The following is a 19440-nucleotide window of genomic DNA, read 5'->3' on the forward strand; positions in this document are numbered from 1 at the left end:
CCTCCACAGAACTGGCACTTGGTGAACACAGGCTGCTTGGGCGGGTCCTCATTACCATGGCTACTACCAGCCTCAAGGGCAGAATGGGGAGAGGGGAGCCGATAAGCCATCTCACCAGCATTTGGGAGCACCATCCTGACGCTTGGTGATTGAGTGGCTAAGCAGTGAAGCATACCGTTGTTTGGGGACTAACGCTTAACTCTTCTTTTTTGACAGGTGAGAACAGACAGCCATAATGGATCCCAAACCTCAGAAGAGTTCAGGTACCCGGGGGGCATATTCTCAGAAGGAAAAAACTCTACTGAAAATAATGATCCATTCCTGTCAAACTAACCAGGATACAGAAGATGGTTTTAGTAAGGATGATGGGCGGCAATTCTGCGACAATTATTCTTGGTGTGGAGGATGTAGCGGAGGCTATTAGATTCAGCTGATTGTTTTGTAAGAGCTCACTTATCTAGAAATTTGGCATTTTCTGATTTTCATGGACCAAATGTTCCATTTGTTGCTTGGAGATGGTACTAACAGCAAACTCTAGCCCAGAAAAGACTGGAGAATATTTCTGTAATTTTATATGAAATTCTCACTTGGAGAAACTGCCAAAATTGTTATCAGGGTTTATTATGAGGATAGGTCAAGGGGTATTATTCAGATGTCCCTGCTTCATGCTCACATGCCTCACTGTAGATGATTGGTCAGACGTTTAGGATGAACTAATTTAAAAATCAAACTATCTGATTCAATTCCAAAATGAGTATTTTTGAATATTTATTCAAAGCACCTATTATTAGTAAGTCACCGTGCTTCGTATTGCAGAGGATGCACAGGTTAATTAGGAAGAGTCATTCTCTCAATGAGTTTGTAATTTCACTGGGATATTAAGATAAACACGTTCCAGTAGCTGTATTGGGAAGTTAAGATAGGCACATGTGATCAGGCTATGATAAGTAAGTGCAAAATTCTGTAGAGTCTGAAGGGGAAAAAAGCACACGCGTCATTGTGGGAATCCAGAGAGGCTTTATGGAGAAGGCATTTGAGCTGGACCCTAAAGGATGTATAGGGTTTTAAAAGAGATTGGGAAAGAGCACATCTCAGCAGAAAGGGATGGCATGACCGAAAGCAATGAAGTGTGTTCGAGGCAGGTTGTGTTCAAGGAGAATGTGGCTGTAAAATAGGAGGAAGAGGGGAGAGCAGGAAAGTGGTGCTGTATGGTGCCGGATATTGACCTCATATAACCAGCAACCCTTGAAGGATTTCAAGCACGGAAGTGGTGTCATCAGATTTGCTTTTTGGATTGCTCATATTTTAAGAAAAATAGTTTTATTGTGGTATAACTGACACACAATCAACTGCACATATTTAAAATGAACAACTTGACAAGGTTGTGTGTATGTGCCTGGGAAACGATCACCACAGCGGGATAGTAATCACATGCATCACTCCCAAAAGTTTTCTTGTGCCTGTTTATAATCCTTCCCTCCAGCACCCAATCCCACTCCCCGTTGTTCTGCTTTCTGTCACTCTAAGTTCGTTCGCATTTCCTGGAGTTCATATAAATGGAACCATACTGTATGAACTCTTGTCTGGTTTCTTTCACGCAACATAATTCTTTTGAGATTCATCTATGTTGTTGCATATATCAAGAGTTTTTGGTTTAGATAGTCAATTGAATTTTTATGTCTTAAGTAGTAAGATAAAAATGTCACATATTTATCCTTGAAGTTACCACTTCAGCATTCTTCATTCATTTGTATAAATTCAGATTTCCATCTGGCATCATTTTTTCCACCTGAAGGATTTCCTTTAACATTTCTTCTAATGCGGCCTCCTGATGCTGAATTCTTTCAGCTTTTGTATGTCTGAAAATGTCTTGAAACTGCCTTCGTTTTTGAAAGATATGTTTGCTGCCTATAGAATTCTAAAATGACGCTATTTTTCTTTCAGTACTTTAAGTATGTTGTTCCACTGGGTTTTGATGGTGTTTTTGTTTTGCTTGCGTTGTTTCTGATGAGAAATCTAATGTCATCCTTACTTTTTCTTCTGTATGCGTTATCTCTTTTTTCCCTCTGACAGTTTTTAAGGTTTTTCTTTATCACTGATTTTGAGCAATTTGGCTATGATGTTCCTTGTTATAGTTTTCTTCCTATATTTTGTATTTGGGGTTCCTGACCTGCTGAGATTGCTGAGATAGTTTTCTTTAAATTTGTAAATATTTTCAGCATTATTTCATCAAATATTTTTTTCTGTCTCCCTCCCCCACTTCAGGGAATCCAGTTACCTTAAACTTGAAATTGTCCCACAATGCACCAGTGCTCTTTTGTGTTTGGGGTGCTTTTTTCACTCTCCATTTGTTTTAGTCCCATTAATCCCATCCAGTGTTGTTGTTTTTCTGAGACACTGTGGTTTTCATCTCTAGAAGTTCACTTTGGATCTTTCTTATATCTTCTATATCTCTAACTTCTTGAATGTATAAAATAAAGTTGATAATAACTGTTTTAATGAACTTCTCTGTTAATTCTAACATCTGTGTCAGTTCTAGGCCGGTTTTGAAGGATTGATGATTATCCACATTATGGGTCATGCTTTCCTGTCTCTTTGCATGCCAGGTAACTTTTGATTGGTTGGCAGACCTGGCAAATTTTACCTTGTTGGGTGCTGGATATTTCTGTACTTCTATAAATCCTGAGCTTTTTTCTGGGATGTAGTTAACTTCCTTGGAAACAATTTGATCCTTTTAAGACTTGCTCTTATGATTTGTTAGGTCTGGAGCAGTCCTCAGCCCAGAGCTAATTATTCCTCCCTACTGAGGCAAGACCTTCCTGAGTACTCTACACAGTGCTCCATAAATGATCATTTTTGCCAGTTTGGCTGGACGGAAGTGGCACTTTTTCTGGCCCAGTGGGGCACTGGGCACTCTTCCCTCTAGTTTTTTTCTGATGGTTCGTTCTCTGGCCTTGGGTAGTTTCCCCACACACGTATACTGATCAATATTCTTGAATACTTGAGGGGGACCCTGTGACTGTCTCTGGGATTCTCCCTCTGTGTAGCTCTTCCCTCTGTCCTATGAGCTCTAGCTGCCTTGATCTCCCTGAACTCTCAGCTCTGTTTCCTCCGCTCAGGGGTCCACCTGGGCCCACCTCAGTTCCCCTTTCCTGTGCTGTGGACTGGAAACTCCACCAAGGAAATTGTAGGGCTCACCAAGTTCGTTTCCTGTCTCTCAGGGATCCATGACTTTTATTGCCTATGACCAGTGTCCTGAAAACAGCTAATTCGTATATTTTGTATTTTTTGTGTGTTTCAGACAGGAGAGTAAATCCAGTTCCTGTTATTTCATCTTTGCCCGAAGTACAAAATTGGCCAGATTTGGCATTTACTCTCAGGGCTGTGTCGAGGATGGTTTTGAAGATGTCAAAAATGGAATTAGAGAGTCAATCTAGACAGTTACCAAAGCAGTGTAGTGAAAAATGTATGCAGGCCTTGAATTCATGTGAATTTAATGTATTGAAATATATGAAGGTCTGGAAGGCAGTGGTGATAGAACAGAGAGATAGGGGTGGATCCAGGACGTAAAATGGACATGACTTGATGACTGACTGGACAGAAGGGTGATGGAAGGGTGAAAGTTTAAGAGGACTCTGAGTGTTCTAGGAGGGGAGGCTAGGTAGATGTTGGTGCCACCAAGTGATCTAGGGCACCTGAGAGAAAAGGAGGAGAGAAAGGAGTTTATGGGAAATCCAGGTGGAGATGTTCAGGGCCGGAAATGATCTATCCAAGGGTGAAAATACTGAGATTTGGTCCTAGAAGTTCCCCTAGAGACTGAATTTTGCTGATCACATCCCTGGTATGGTGTTTAGCATGTTTCTCTGTTTTCTGTATTTCCTACAAATTGGATCTAGAGGGTTGATGAGATCGCTTCAGTGTTTTTTGGTCAAGGCTAATCCATGGATGGTGTTGCCCATTGCTTTTAAAATAAATGCAAACTCTACCATGGTCTAGTGTCTACCAGGTGCTGCAGGATTCATCTGCAACCTCATCTTATACCACTCTTCCTCTCTTATTCACTCTGTTCTCTTACTCCACTCTGTCTCCTACTGGGGAGACAACCTCTCAGTAGCTCTAGGGAACTGCTCTGAAGAGGTAGGGAGAAACCAGCTTATGTATGACTTTTGGCTAGAAAATACATTCAGTCAAGAATGCATCTCAGTAAAAAGATTGCTGTTAGTCACAAAGAGCAGATACCTCAAGTGAATGATTTTAATGCTCATCTATGTACGGGAAGATGCAAGGATTTGGATTCATTAAAATTCTTCCTGAAATACCTCTGACTATCTATGGGGACTGTTTTTCTGGATCACAGAGTGCCGCATCCTGTTTTTCATCCTGACTTCCTCTCAGGGTGCACCGTCGGTCAGGGACTGCAGTGGCTACGATACTCTCTGCTTTCCTTTATTTTTCACCTCCGTTTTACAAATGAGGAAACTGAGAGAAATTGAGTGATTCAAGGTGTTCTGTAAATATTTGTTCAGTAAATAAATCTGTGAATTTGTCCAAAGCCACACAACCATTAAATAAAGGAGCTAAAACTTTTTGCTTTTGTTTCCTTCTGTTCTTCTCTTTCCTTTTTTCTTCCTTGGTGGGGAGAATGGGGGGGAGCAGGCAGAGCTGCTGCAGAAGGAGGAGAGGGAGGGAAGGTGAGGACGGCTGTCTGAGAATTACTGGATACGAGCATAATGTCTCCATCAGCTGTAGTACCTAATCTTGATTCTGTTTTCACTTAATGAAGAAGTGCTAATACTTTAGTAAAGGCTGTCTTTTACCAAACCATGGATGACCTAGAACTATAGCCTGGATGTAAAAGCAAAACCAAGGTCTTCTTTTTAAAATAAATTTTATTTTAGCAACATTAATTTTTTCTAGATAAGGAAAGTAGTACATATTTCTTGCAGACATTTTCAAAAATATAGAAAAAATCAAAACTGCCTATACATGTCAATCCTTACAGAGAAGCAATTAACATTTTGGAAACCTCCTATTTAACCACTTTGCCACCTTATTTTCAATAGCAGGTGGTTTCGCTTTTGTTTGGTAAGTCAAAGGTCAAGGCAGAATTATCTTGCTTCTGCGGGCTGGTGCTTCAACAGGAAGGGAGACAGATCTTTGCTCACATCTAGAGAGCCAACGGCATCCTCCAGAGACGGAGAGCCAGACAGGTGTGAGCTGAATTAAAGAGCTTCTAAATGTCATTTGAACAAAGGTCCCGACACTGGATGAATAAGAATCACACACTTGGTCCTGGGTTTTTTGTTCTCCTGGCCTATTATAGATGGTTTTTTCCATAACTGAATAATGCAAAGACCTTTCCAGCGGTAAACAGTGTTCTCCAACTGAAGCAGTTCTTCTCAGAAATTTATAGGCAACAGACTGAGTCCTGTTCACTTTCTTTTATTAGGCAAACAACTTACATTATATTATGAAAATGAAGTCTGCAAACAAGATTACTTTATTAAATCACCACCTCCTCAGCTTTTCTTCTCTGCAGTAAGTATTCACAACGGTTTAACAGGCCTCCCACCAGCCTCATGAGCATTTTTAAAATCCTTTCTCTTCCTTTGAGATTTAACTGAGATGCAAAATGTTTTCATTTTTCAGGCCTCTTGGAAAAAGCGGCTTTTCATCCTGTCAAAGGGTGGGGAAAAGGGCTTTAGTCTTTCCTATTACAAAGACCATCATCACCGAGGTTCTGTTGAAATTGATCGGTGCGTATCCAATCAAGAAAATGTTTATAACAACAAATACTAACGTGTTGCCTGCAAAATAGAAAAAAGAATTAGAAAACGTTAATTTGTGGAACTAAGAGTCCAACTGAAATAGGAATTCTGAATTAAGTTTTAGGCTGAACAAAGTATTTTCAATCAGCGATAAGCCAGATCTCAACTTATTTTCTAAAACTATTGGACAACTTTCAAAGTATTGATCAAACAGATCTAAAGTTTTATTCAATTTGAAACTTAATAAAAAACATTAGTCAATTTCTTCCTAATTTTGTATTTGCATCTGTTTGATACTTTATATCTATTTCTAACAGAAACTCCAGTGTAGAAGTCGGCATCAGTAACCATGAAAAAATGCAATCTGTACAGAAGATGTTTAGATGCCATCCTGAAGAAGTGATGTCCATCAGGACCACTAACAGGGAATACTTCCTCATTGGCTATGACAGGTAAGTAGTAAGATTACACAGGGTGTCTCCTGTATGCAGAATAAAAAACAAACAAATGAACATTTTAAACCAGTAAACAATAAACATGCCTTGAATAGAAACCCATGGCCACAACCTTAAACACCATCTTGGCAGTCTTTATTATGTGTTAAAATACCTTGACAAATCACACTATTCATTTCCTAGGGCTGCCATAGCAACGTACCACAAACTGGGTGGCTTAGAACAACAGAAATTTGTTGTCTCACTGTCCTGGAGACTAGGAGTCTGAAATCAAGGCGTCACAGGCCATGGTTCCTCTGAAGGTTCTAGAGAAGATCTGTTCCAGGCCTCTCTCCTAACTTCTGGTAGTTCCTTGGCTTGTGGCAGCAAACCTCCAGTCTTTACATGGCAATCTTCCTATGTGCACGTCTCTACGTCCAAATTTCTCCTTTTTATAAAGACACTAGTCATATTGGATCGGGACACCCTACTCCAGTCTGACCTCATCTTAACTAATTACGTCTGCAACAACCTGACCTGACTTCCAAATAAGGTCACATTCTGAGGTACTGAGGATTGGGATTTCAACATGTGAATTGCGGCGGGGGGGTGGGGCGGGGCACACAATTCAACCCATAACAGTCACCATCACCGCAGATACATTTTATGTACAAGAAACCAATACAGTAACATCTACCCAAGGGACATATATTAGGGAGTGGCTATGCTCGTCCCTGAAGGAGTCTTCAGTTTTTGAGGGGCTTTTGGTGCTAGCGAAGATGGCAAATGGATTCTTTGCGGATGATTATCTGCTTCACAGAGAGGCTAAAGTTGGAGAAGGCAGCTGTACAGAGGAGGTGGCAAACGCTCAAGCCAAACTATCAATATGAAGAGATATTCAGGCGAAAACCTTTCTTTTCGATTGTCGCGGGAGTCAATAGAAAAGAAGACGTGATTTATATACATTTGTTCAAATACATCCTTCTTAAATACGTGCATTCCCTAAAGGGAGGCACACCTAAATATCTACACCAAATGGCGCTGACAGGTTAAGGGGCCACTTAAGGACACAAAAGAAATCCGTTTCAAAGTCAAAAGCTCCAAACCCTGCGATTATACTGTTACTTTCCGCTTTTCTTCCCATTTCTCTGAGCTTTGCTCACAGAGGTGGCATGAGGGTTAATTCTGGTGTGTTAGCGTGGAGGTGGTAAGGATCCAAGGGGGGGGCATTTAAGCGACTCAAGAAAAAGATCCTTATTTCCCTGGTACCTACCCCATTGCCTGTTCCAATCTTAATAAAAGAATCCTTCGCCGGTTCAAAGTGAGCGCAGGCGCCATTGTTGCCACATGACGGGTGAAAGTTTATTCCTATCAACAGGGAGAAGATTAAAGACTGGGTGTCCTTCTTGTCATCACTCTGCTGGAATATAAAAGCAGCACACCAGAATACAGAGGTGACTCTATTTCACTAATAAAATAACAGGGCATCTGAACAAAGCCCTCTTTCACAAGGAAACAAAATGTGAGCTATTTTTTTTTTTCCTCCTTAGCAACTGGCATTAATACAAGGAATAAATAATTGAGAAAATGTACATCCTTGTTACTTTTATGACTAACAATAGAAAAAAATTCTTTTGTGTTTTGCAAGAGAGCTAAAATACAGACACTTCAAATTTTCATTATTGGAGTAGGAGGAGTGAAAGTTAACTGTGGCATTTTTTAATAGTAGCTGAAACTACAGTATTTTCCATCATTGTTATTCAAGGTGCATAACGGCTACCTTTTGAATGACTAAGTCCAGGGTGGTTTCTAAAAAAATGCTTTTTAACCTATCTTGTATTTTCAATACGAGTTTTCTTTGATGTAAGTGCCAGAAATTTTAAGTTGTTTATTTACTTCAGAAGAACCTTTGCTAATTTACCTAAGTCCTTTCTTAGGACAGACCTTTATAAATGAAACTTTGGCCTCTAGGTATCATTTTGACATGGTTTCTAGGTTGTTCTATGCTTACAACAAAAGCAGAGGCCAAGGAGAAGGGAAAGCAAAGTGTGTCTACAAGTACTCAAATGATTAGAGTGAAGGGGTGGGGTACAGAGGGACACGGTGTTGAAAAGATAGGTTGAGGGAAACTTAGAGCATCTCTGAAGGCCAGGCTGGGAGTCCTCAAGGGTTTTGGAACAGGAGAGACACAAGATCAGCTCTTGTCTAAATGGGAGAATGCTGGCCAGCAGTATAAATGTTAGTGGTCAAAGTTTGGAAGCAGAGAGCCCCATGACCAGGCTGTTGCTTCATTCTAGACAAGAGATCAGTCATGCCCTGATTCCAGTATTCCTTTTTGATAAGCAGGAGAAACTCTCATTGGGTGATAGAAGGCCCTCTTCAGACCCCATCCCTCTCCTGGGTCCTTCCTGCACACCGGAGGCCGTCAGCACGACCACAACAAGAAAAAGTCTTCCAGACATGGTAATCAGACTTACCTCTCTTAGGACGCCCTGCCTGGGAGCCAGCTGATGCTTCAAAAGTCAAAGCATTTGACATCTTCCTCAAAGCCTAATCCACCAAAGAATGATTCTTAGTCCTACTCTCTATCCTATATTTAGTCTGTTTCCCCTGCCATGATGAGCCTTACTGCTTGCCCGGCCTACATCTAAATGTATTCATTCACTTTGGGTGCTCTTTGATATGCATCCAGGTACAGCAGGTATGTCGGGTGGAGATCCCCCCAGCTAAACAAAAGCCTGGATGGTAGCCTCTTCCTTCCTTTCACCAACAGGGCCAAGATTACTTCTGTAAAAAAAATTCCCCAAACACCACTTGACCATCTGTACTCCTGAGGCAAAATCAGAGTTCTTATTATTTCCTATATTTACCCAAATCAGTCTTGCTTCTCCGTGTGTGTGTGTGTGTGACTTCATTTCTAATGAAGTCCATTTGAGGAAAACAAATATAATACATTTGCCCCTTGAAAATGATTTGTAATTGTGCTTTCAGCTCTCCTGGATTTGCAATCTTCCCAATTTTGGGTATTATTAACGAACAGGCTGAGTGTTTTTTTCTTCTGCCATGGATGCTATTTTATCCCTTAGAGATGTAACCACTGGCTTTGCCTTTTCCCTGGGTACCGGGCACATCTTAATAGGGCATAGCCTCCTGTTTTATCTAGCTGGAAGCTCTCCAACTATTTTAAAAGCTTTAGGTAGCATATCAAATGCACCAGGCCAAACACTTCATTTGGTATTTGTAGGAAAGGTGGTAGGAAATGGGGTTGAGAAAGATAACTCTTTTCAGTAAATGCCTCTTGCTTTTCACTCCTGTACCCCTTCTCCCTAAAGATACTATTATTGGTCATTTTGCCTTTTCATACTATGTATTCCAATCCAGTGATTTTCCAATCACCTTCAGTTAAGAGTACCACCTACCTTGTTGGGAGTTGTTGTTGCTGTTTCTAAAATAAAATGGGAACCCTTCCTCATCCCCGACTCAGCATGACCTGGCTTCGTGAACTTGGAGCTAGAAAAACGGACACAACTTAAATACATCTTTTTTTTTTTTTTTTTTTTTAAATCACTTTCTTTCAAGGACTTCCTAGAGAACATTCAGGGTTTTTTCAACCCTCCCCCCTTGCTCTAAGGCATTGTACTTGGAAGAATTGAATTGTACTTATAACAATTTTCCTGCCAGGCAAAGCAGCTACTTTGTACAGTCCTGTATCTATTAGAGAGGGAAGCAGTAACTGGTTGAACCTAGATCACCTTGAAGCCTACAATTCATACTATCACATGATCGGCGCTACAAAATTGCATTGCTATGGAAACAGTAGAATTATATAAGCAGAACACAAAAGAGGAACACAGCAGAAAGGGAAAAGATGCAGTGCCTTGACCCTGGGCTAATTAGCTTCTCAGATGGCACTGAGTGAAAACTAGAAAAAGATGAGCGTGGAGGATTCAGTGGCGGAGCTTAGTGACTTAGCACACCACCCACCGGAGAGAATTACTTGTTCTGAGATACGGGACCCAATAATAGAGAAAAGCCTGAAAGATGGGCTGGCTTATATTTTTATATCAGTGGCGACCCAGACTCAAGAAGCAAGTTCAAGTTGTGAGGGCTTCTGGATGTAACCTTGGAAGATCCTCGGATGTTCTCAACCCAATTAATCTATCATGCCTTTTCCAGAAAACATGTGGTTTAATTCTGTCTCTTGCAAAGACAAAGAAAAAGCATTAATTCTGTCTTCATCTCTTTATTCAGCATTTGATGGTAAAAAGTTCTTTTTCAATGGAAAAGAGTTCTTCGGGACTAAGAGAAGCTCATCTACCACATGACTTCTGGTCAGAGGCCGCTCAAGATACAGAAGAGAGTCATTATATTAGTCCTCGAAGTATTCTTTTAGAGGTAACCCCTTCTGTTTACTAATCATTTATTCCTTCTGCAAATATTTACTGAGCCCCTGCCAGGCACTGTTTCTGAGGCACTAGGCTGGTTTCAGAATCAGACACAGGTGATGTGCTTGACGCTTTAATAGGAACCAACCATGATACGAGACAGAAAGGGCTCCATACTGAAGAGAGACGCTCGTCAAATGCTCGGAGGGCATGAGGGGTGGTAGGCGGGGAAGCTGACTTCCAGACAGAGGCCAGGGAAAGTTCCATGGAATGACATTTGACCTTACATGATAGGCAAAATTTGGACTTGAGGGATTGACCTGGGGAGTCTTTCTGCATTCTGGGAAGAGATAATAATAGTATGAGCAGAAACAACAACACCCTTGGGTGACAAATTGTGTGGCATATACCAACCAGTCTATTGATCATTTGGAATTCCCTACTGAGTGCCTTCTGTGTGCGAATCCTGGACTGTGCTAGGCATGGTGGCTGCCAGAAGGGACCTGATATCACGCCTGCCCTCAGCGCTCACGGTCCTCCCAGTTACCACCTGACGATGCTTCTGGAAGCAATAGAAAACAAGACAGATTTTCGGTCTCCACTGGAGTCAGGGAGGGCTTCAAGACACAAAATGGCATTTGACACATATATGATGAATAGTTCAGTTGAGCTCTAACCCAGCGTGAGTGGCATATTAGGGGGAAAAAACCCACAGCAACCAGAAAAAAGAGCCAGACCATAATGGGTCTTGAATGCCAAGTTGACTTCATGCTGCAGGCAGGACAAGGGGCAGTGGTGGCTTCTCAGTTAGGAAGGGGCAAAACCGAATTATCTTCTAGTACTATTAACCCAGCAGCTATATTCAAGGTGGACAGTAGAGAGAAGAGAATGGAAATGGGAAGTAGGAAGACAAAATTGGGGGGAGGGGGGCAGCATTTCCCAAACTGGGTTTTTCTACAAGATGGTGACATGTGTTCATACATAAGAAGCATTCTGAGGTCAAATGAGTTCTGGAAACACCAAATCAAAGTAAGTTACACAAGCTTCTTCACTGAAGAATTCTCAGAGCCTTTAGTATGCAGTGGTGCATTATAAATAGCCAAGCAGGATACAACACACAGCATTCCGCAAGCTTTGACCACAGGACCCTGCTTTTCATACCAGTGCTCTCTGGGACATGGTGACAGCAACTAGTCTTTCATGACAGTCCAACCAACCAGTCAGGTGGTACTGAGCACTAGCTATATGCCCGGCGTTTGCTAGGTACTTTATGAGATGCAAAGTCTAGTAAGACAGATAAAACTAAGCTGGAAGACCATTACAAAAATTAAGTACAACACTGTGTCATAGAAGTTCAGAGAAAGGAGAGGTTGGCAGTGGCTGAGGTGATCGGAGGGGGCTATGGGACCTCAAGCCAGGCCTGAATACAGCTTCATTAGACAAAAGAAAAAAGGGGCACTCCAGGAGAAGAAAACAGCATGAAATGGGCACTAGAAGAACATCGTTTGGAGGGGCATAGTGGGAAGGCTGGCTTGACTGGAAAGAAGTGTTCCAGTGATGGTTAGTGGTTAGTTTGTTAGGTAGGCAATCGAAAGCCCTTAGGGTTTTTGAGAAACCATTGCCCCAAATGACTTAGTTCCAACAGGCTAGTGGAGAATCCCCAGAGGACAGTATTTGCTAGAATCCTTACAGCCCCTTGAAGTAACTTGACTGCCTGTGAGCAGAGCAGCCCGAGGCCAGCTCTGCACTATGTCGGAGCCTTTGACCCAGTCAGGTGTCGCGATTCTATAATAGTATCGGTTGGGCAAAAGAGTTCATGTCATTAAGTGCCTAGTGATGAAACAGAAAAATGAACAGCAATTTAGTCCAATAGAACACTTGTATCAGGAGCGTGGGGAATCCTAGAGAAGAAAGCAGATTTGGAGTCTGCCAGAAGCTTTACTGGTTCATTCCCCCAGAATGAGCACCACTGTTCATCCAATGGTAGACATTCTGTTTCAGGGACCAGAGCCATCAGGTAGTGGGTGACAAGGTACCTGGCTTATTGGTAGACTCACAGCCTTACGTCTCTGCCTCTTGTCTGTAGTTGGATAATATTCTTGCTGCCAGTGATTCTGGCGAACCCATTGAACCCATTGGACCTGGTAGTCCAGACCAGGTCTCCAAGGCAGTTGAGCATCATTACGTGTCAATGAAATCCTGGTAAGTAAAACTGCCATACTTTAAAATTTGATCTTAGCTAATGTACTGTTCTAGAACAATTGCTGCCAGATCATTTAAATAGTTGATATAATAATACAAAAGCATTACCATAGACCAAGTTCAACACATTATTCAGTCATCTCAAAACAAGTAAACGTGAGAATGGTTTCTCTACCCATAGAAAACCATTAGTGACATCCGCGGGACATTTTCTGTCTCCTGGGGCAGTTCTTTTCTATTTTGCGTTTACGTCTCTTGCATGCTCACTTTGTCTCTCCAAACCCTCCCAATGTAAAGGGCTATTTTGGTTCCATGTCCATTTTTAGAAGGAAAGTTTATTGGATTTGGTTCTAACTGTAGCTGGGATTCTGATGGTAGGACATACTTCAAAACCTTGTTAGTTTTCACATGGCTGTTAGCTACTTAAATCTGATTCACACACCACAGAAAGCTGTAAATAGATAATGCTGAAAAAGTGTTTGTGTTAACTTCTTGTACTCTAGTGTTTCCAAAGAGACGTCCCATAAGTCTGCTGATGGCAAAGAAGAATCCCAGGCCCTGGCAGATATGCTGAATGGGGAGCTTCACCCACAAGACCAAGGCTCAGGAACAGGCTCTTGTCTTTCACCTGCCAATACGGAAGCACAGATCACGAATGACAAAAAGGGGTCGGCCTCACTAAGTGTTGTGCAATTGTCTATACTGATCAAGTAAAGTTCTCATTTCTAAAACTTTATGGGCCCGTAGAGCAAGGCAGGCTTCCATTTGTCCTCAGAATTCACATTTTAATCTCCAACTCAGCCAAGAATCTGTCCAGCTTGCCCTTCTCACTGATGTGGTAACCAAGGACAGTGAGTACCAGAGCTGGAAACGCAGCAAGCAGTCCCCTGGGCTGTGAGTGGCATTTTCAAATACTTTAAAAAATTCTGTTCTTTCAGGTTCTGGAACCTTGGATCACCCTGACCTGGGTTGTATATCACCCAGATTTTACTATTAAAATTACAGGCATGCAAGTCACATGAGGTTTGCTTGTAGACTAGGCTGGAGAACTTTCAGGTTTTAAATGATGCCAAGAACGTTTGATGAGATCATTCTCAACTTTAACTCTTTTCAGTGTCTCCTTCTGTGGAGAAGTGTGCAAACTGACATGATATATAATGAACTTCGTCCATTTTTTACTCCTTTTCCATTGTCTACCGTCGCTACCACATCCCAAGGGGGTGGAGGAGGGCATTAACGAGTAACTTAAATTCTTATTCTTCTCCAAATGTTTTGGACAATCTTTAATGGCATAATACCGTCTCAGATGTTGGAAGCCAAAGTCCACTCAGAAGGTACAGTTCAGAGCCAGAGAGAGTTGCCTGACTTTTACAAATGTCTTGCAGTAACATCCCCGATGAAATCCAAGTGGAGAAACTGAACGTGTTCCTTTCTCCTCCTGACATCATAAACTACCTTGCTCTCAAAGAAGCTGCAGGACGGATATGGTAGGTAGGAGATTTGAGGGTTACTGATTATAAATGGGGTTGGATGATATGAAGACAGTAATTATATCTTGAAGCACTGTATGTGGCAAAACTGCCTGGAGAACTCGGACTCTCGTGCTGCTGTTGTCACAAAAGGTCTTTGATTGACGCAGAAATAAGGATACTGTTATATAGGAGGGACAGCTGGGAGATAGGTGGGTATAGGAGGACCCAAAAGTCCAGGAGGCACTAAATTTCTGATTTTTTGAAAGTGAGGAAAAGTGGGCAGGAATATGTATGGTCCAAGGAAATCATTGCCAAACAATGAGCAGTGAGTATTTGATGAATGAAGTCAGTGAGGTCAACAAGAATCTAAGGTCTAAAAGAAAATGGCATAACAGGGTCGAAGACTTCTAGACACCAGGTAAAAACCTGCTGGTCAGGGACTCAGACACAGAAGATTGTGTGGCAGAGAATTTTCTTAGAATGATTACTGTTTATTTGATTCTACATTCTTTTAAAGACGTTGTAATTCATTCTGATGCAAGATTACATTTTTAGAATAGAAGAAAGCTTGTTAATGTAAATGTCACACATCAATTATAAGTTCTATAAGAGGGCAGGAAGCACAACCTGCCATTTTTCCAAACTTCCCACAATCTAAGGCTCAAAACATATTTGACGGAAACTATGGACTTCTCTACACCTGAGCTTGCTCATCTAATAATTCATCTATATTTGCATGACATATTCACTGTGTGCTCACTTTAAATACTGGGTTTTTCCGTACCGTCTTACGGAAAAACCGGAACGAACTTTTTGGCCAACCCAGTACTTAACATCTTCTGTTTATGAGGTTATAAAAAAACATTTTTTTAAGGTGGTTCCATACTTCTGGGGTCTCAAAGCCAGTTGAAAAAGACAGCTACATAGACAAGTAAATATAAAATGCATTTGACCTGAATATACAATAAGCAAGGAGCTCACACAATGCAGTAGAAGTCCAGAGGCAGGAGAGATTAATTAAGGTAAAGGAAGGGTAATGTAGGAGGGCTTTGTAGAGGCAGTGTCATTGGAGCTGGAGTTTGGAGGAAGGCTCAGGCTCCAAGGGTAATGATAGAGGAAAGAATATTCCAAACAGAAAAAGGAGTTCGACTACTTCAGATGTAGTGCGATATAGCTAAAGAAACTAGTAATAGTAGTGGTACAATAGAGTGAGAAGCCCCCTCTGTATCTCCATCTGTGCCCCGCACTCCCAGCAAGCACCTTCTCACTCTTGTGTTGGATGCTGTACTCCCATTGCAGTGTGGCTCAGTGGAAAGGCCCCCCGCACCTGGGATGCTTATTTTTTCACGGAGATCACCTTTTGGCCGTGAATGACCTGAAGCCCCAGAGCCTGGAGGAGTTTTCCTTGTTTCTCAGCCGGTCCATCCAGAGGGAGGTGAGTCCTGCTGATTGGCCCTGGTCAGGGCAAGAAGGAACAAGATCAAGGTCTGGGATGGTGTCTGAACAGTACTATACTCTGAAGACAAATGAGACCCTTCAATCCTCAGCCACCATATGTAAATAAGAGACTAAGAAGTGTAAATAACACTTCATAAAATACTTCTAAATAACAAGAATGTTATTTTAGGACCCTTTTAAAATTCTTTTGTATCAAGTAGTATTTGGAGGGAGCACTTCGCTAGGAGGCTGAACAGCTGGGTTCAAGACCTCAGACGCAGCATGACATGGCAAAAAAGAGCTTGCAGTGGAATCAGGCAGGCTCAGTGTTTACATCCAACCTCCTTTAACCAAACGGTGCCTCAATTTTCTCTTCTGTAAAATTAGGGATAATGGTAATACTAGTTATTGGAGAATTAAATGAGATAATATGTAACATGCTTACAACAGTGATGGGCACAGATTAGGTACTCAGTATGGTTACTATGACTTCTTCTACTATCGGCTGGGGAATGCTGAACAGGTTTAGCTTTTTAAGCCTCCATTTCCTCATCTTAGAAATTGACATACCTTCCTCACAGAGTTCTTGTAAGAATTATACTGAACACGTGACTATGTACCGAGTACGCATGTCGTTAAAAGGCTCTCCATGTTTCTGCCTATTAGTACAGTCTCCATATTGTTAACTCCTTTCCTGGTCTATTTTTATTTCTGACAAGCCATTTGACCTTGGGAAAGTCACTTCCTTCTCTGACAAGTCAGTTTCAGTTTCTTCTCTCTAAAGTGAGAGAGGGTTGGTTTTCAAACTGTACTTCTTGGACCCCTAAGACCAGGGCAGGAGGAGAGGGGAGGAAGAGGATGGTATTCTGGGCCTCGGCCAGTGAGAGCAGTGTATGTTTATCATTATTTTTTCATGCTGGAATTTCCTGTTACCTCACCTTGAGGAAACAGTAACTTGGCTTAGAATTTCTAAAAACCACAGTACTGGAAGATCTCTCAAATTTCTTCCAGCTCTGAGAGTTTATGATTAAATATGTCTTATCTCTTCTGCATCACACAATAACTTTGTTGGTTAGACAAATTGTACTACCCCTACTATCTAAATGGGAAAATTTAGTAAGAATGAGGGAGTTGTCTAAGATACATAAATAGCGTTAGAGCAAAAGGACTCATTCATTCCTTCATTCCTTCACTCACTCACCATTTACTGAACATCTCTTGTATGCTGGATTCTCTGCTAGGTCCTAGAGCCACAAAAATGGCCTCGGCCAGAGCTCAAGGAGCTTACAGATTAGTGGATAAAACAGGTATATTATGTGCTAGTTACAGGTGCAGTATGTGCCTTGAGATATGAACAGAGGACCATGGGATCACAGAGGAAGAATGAAGTTAATCTATTTGAGGGAGGCCAGAAAGGTGTCTCAGAGAAGGGGATGCTTGACTTGGGTTTTGAAGACTAGGGTAGGAGTTTGTGTGGTGGCAAAGGGGAGCTTTTAGGAGTCCAGCCCAACACTCTAGTAACTGTAATATATTTCCTCTGCCAAAGACCCATGCTGCGGCCAAGTGTTCAATATAATCTTCTGAAAGTTACCAAACAATATGCTTATCCAGAGACCTAGGCATCAGCTCCGAAGCCAAGAAAAGGGTTTTTGCCTGGGAGCAGATCCAGGAGGAACTCCACCTGGGTGTTGCTGACTGCAGTTTATCAAGACTGCCTTCTAGATTGTGGAGTCACTTGCATAAGAGGGACTGACAGCATTTCTTTTGGGCTCATTCTGCCTGCCCCCTTTCTCCCGGATGCTATTGAGAAATACATGTGTTCACCAATATGATTATTGAAGATCAAAAAACTCCCCAACTTGCCCACCCCTACCATTCCTGATCTATTTCTTTATGTTAAAAACAAATATCCAGTCCTTTTTAAAATTCAAATAGCTGGTCCCTGGAAGGAAAAAGGATATTGGAAGATGGGAAGATATGGAACCAAAGGAGGGGCAGTCAAAGACCCCTAATGTTTTACAGCAGCTGAACCAAGCAGATGTACTTTCCATCCTTGAGAATGAAGTTGACAGAAATGGGAATTTGGGGTGAGCGTGGGTAGGGACAGGAAGGGGAGAGAATGTGAGATTTTAAAAGGAGGGGGAGGAGATGCTAGATTGCAGGAGAAACACATAGAACTTCAATTTCCTCCCAATTTTGTCAGGGGCTGGTCCTGTCTGGTGGTCTTATTTGGATTCTCTTGTTTCAAGAGGCTTTTTATTTCTTGGTACAAATGGGCCCATCTGGACAGGACTGATGTACTCTGGAATCTGCCCAGTGGAGGCCAGAGAATGAAAATCCTTCTTCCACCTGAATATATCAATATAAGTCATCCATCCTGGTTTCTTCCGGCCCAGATTTTCCTCAAAACCAGCTTCAAAGGGTGTGAATGAGGACAGACTGACACTGAGAACCAACGGCCCTAAGGATAGTCTTTAGTCATTTAATGTTCTTCTTTCTTGTGTTTTAGAAAGTAAAACTCACCATCGCTCGGATCCCAAATTCAGAGAAATTCCACGCAATAGCCTGTACATGCCACTTACAAGACCAAGGTATTAAACCTTCTAAACTGGATACGTCTGTACTGGAGAGGACACTGAAGAGGAATCTAGCCATTAAAAAGGGTCAGCAGAAAGGATCTGGAGAGTAACGTGCTGGGGCCCACTGCCGACGAGCGAGGATGGGCCCCAGACTCTGTGCTGGGCTCTGCCCCTCACCGCTGTGTGATAGCAGGCAGTCAGCACACCTCTCTGAATTTCTCCATCTGCATCTTAACAATGGGAATAACCATCCCATCTCTGGCTGTTGCGTCAGGGATGTTGAGAGGCCCAAGTGGGATGATGATTATGGAACACAGTGAAAATGTTAAGACCTTATTATCTCAGACTTTGTCCCAAACACCACAGACTGAGATTGGGTAAGTTTCTCATCTAAAATGTGCTGTGTGTTCTGTGAGGTCATGGTCCACACAGTCTCTTCTTTGTTAGGGAATGGACAGTTGGAAACACTCATTTCGGGAAGCCAAGATTCCCGAGAGAGATGTGATACCGTATCAGCCTTCCCAGACACCTCCTGCTATTCATCACATCCAGAATGCTAAGACACAGTGACTTCTTGGATTCAATGATCATCTTGTTTTCTTAAAGACCAAGGAACAATTTTAGAAGTCGAAGCAATTTTAAGGTTATATCCAGCAAAGTTTGCTTGCTCTACAAGTAATAAGAGAACTGCTTAGCACTTCTAAGTTTGAAAGTTCTTAACTAATTGATGCATTAACTCATTGATCCTAAAAGGCCGAAAGGATCAAGTCTTTTTTCATAAGTAAGAAAACAAATGCAGAGAACTAAACGATGAATCAAATGGGGGAATGGTAGAGCAAAAGAGGGCTTCGGAAAATAGATCTTACTGTGTTACCATTTCACACGGGAAGAAATCAAGGCCTCAGACGTTTAATGATATATTTTCTTTGTGGCTCCTGGTTTCATAGCTATTTAGTGGCAGAACCAAGAATTTAAAACCAGCTCTGAGAAACAGATGTCCTGATCTTCACTTTGTATTTGGATTTAGATTCAAAAAGACCTTCAGCGCATAGATGAGACACTCAAATATAGTTCATTTTCTGTTATCTAGATTGTACAGAAAAGTATTAAAAAATTTTCATTGGCATGCCCTATTGGACCTACTGTTTCTTTCTTTTTCTTTT

General features: G+C 41.7%; 1 protein-coding gene across 2 annotated transcripts; it reads left to right on the top strand.

The window, feature by feature from the left end:
* The first annotated feature begins 235 nt into the window (after positions 1 to 235).
* PLEKHS1 (pleckstrin homology domain containing S1) lies at positions 236 to 18387 on the top strand. Of its 2 annotated transcripts, XM_068549050.1 has the most exons (12): positions 236 to 263; positions 5450 to 5538; positions 5650 to 5756; positions 6086 to 6220; positions 7581 to 7656; positions 8549 to 8665; positions 10454 to 10597; positions 12674 to 12789; positions 13293 to 13499; positions 14175 to 14276; positions 15561 to 15696; positions 18208 to 18387. In XM_068549050.1, the coding sequence occupies exons 1-12, from the start codon at positions 236 to 238 to the stop codon at positions 18385 to 18387; spliced, it is 1437 nt and encodes a 478-aa protein (XP_068405151.1). The 2 variants fall into 2 exon arrangements, with proteins under 2 accessions (XP_068405151.1, XP_068405152.1); XM_068549051.1 differs by lacking the exons at positions 236 to 263; positions 5450 to 5538; positions 5650 to 5756 and having other exon boundaries at positions 6126 to 6220; positions 13293 to 13457.
* Positions 18388 to 19440: the final 1053 nt, after the last annotated feature.

Source organism: Eschrichtius robustus, chromosome 7 (genome assembly GCF_028021215.1).
Source record: "Eschrichtius robustus isolate mEscRob2 chromosome 7, mEscRob2.pri, whole genome shotgun sequence".
NCBI lineage: Eukaryota > Metazoa > Chordata > Mammalia > Artiodactyla > Eschrichtiidae > Eschrichtius > Eschrichtius robustus.

Excerpts from the sequence above, each read along its gene's own strand:
- PLEKHS1 (XM_068549050.1), top strand. The coding sequence starts at position 236 with ATGGATCCCAAACCTCAGAAGAGTTCAG. Across the intron at positions 5,757-6,085 it reads GGTTCTGTTGAAATTGATCG|AAACTCCAGTGTAGAAGTCG; the intron begins GTGCGTATCCAA and ends TATTTCTAACAG. Across the intron at positions 7,657-8,548 it reads CAGCACACCAGAATACAGAG|GAGAAACTCTCATTGGGTGA; the intron begins GTGACTCTATTT and ends TTTGATAAGCAG.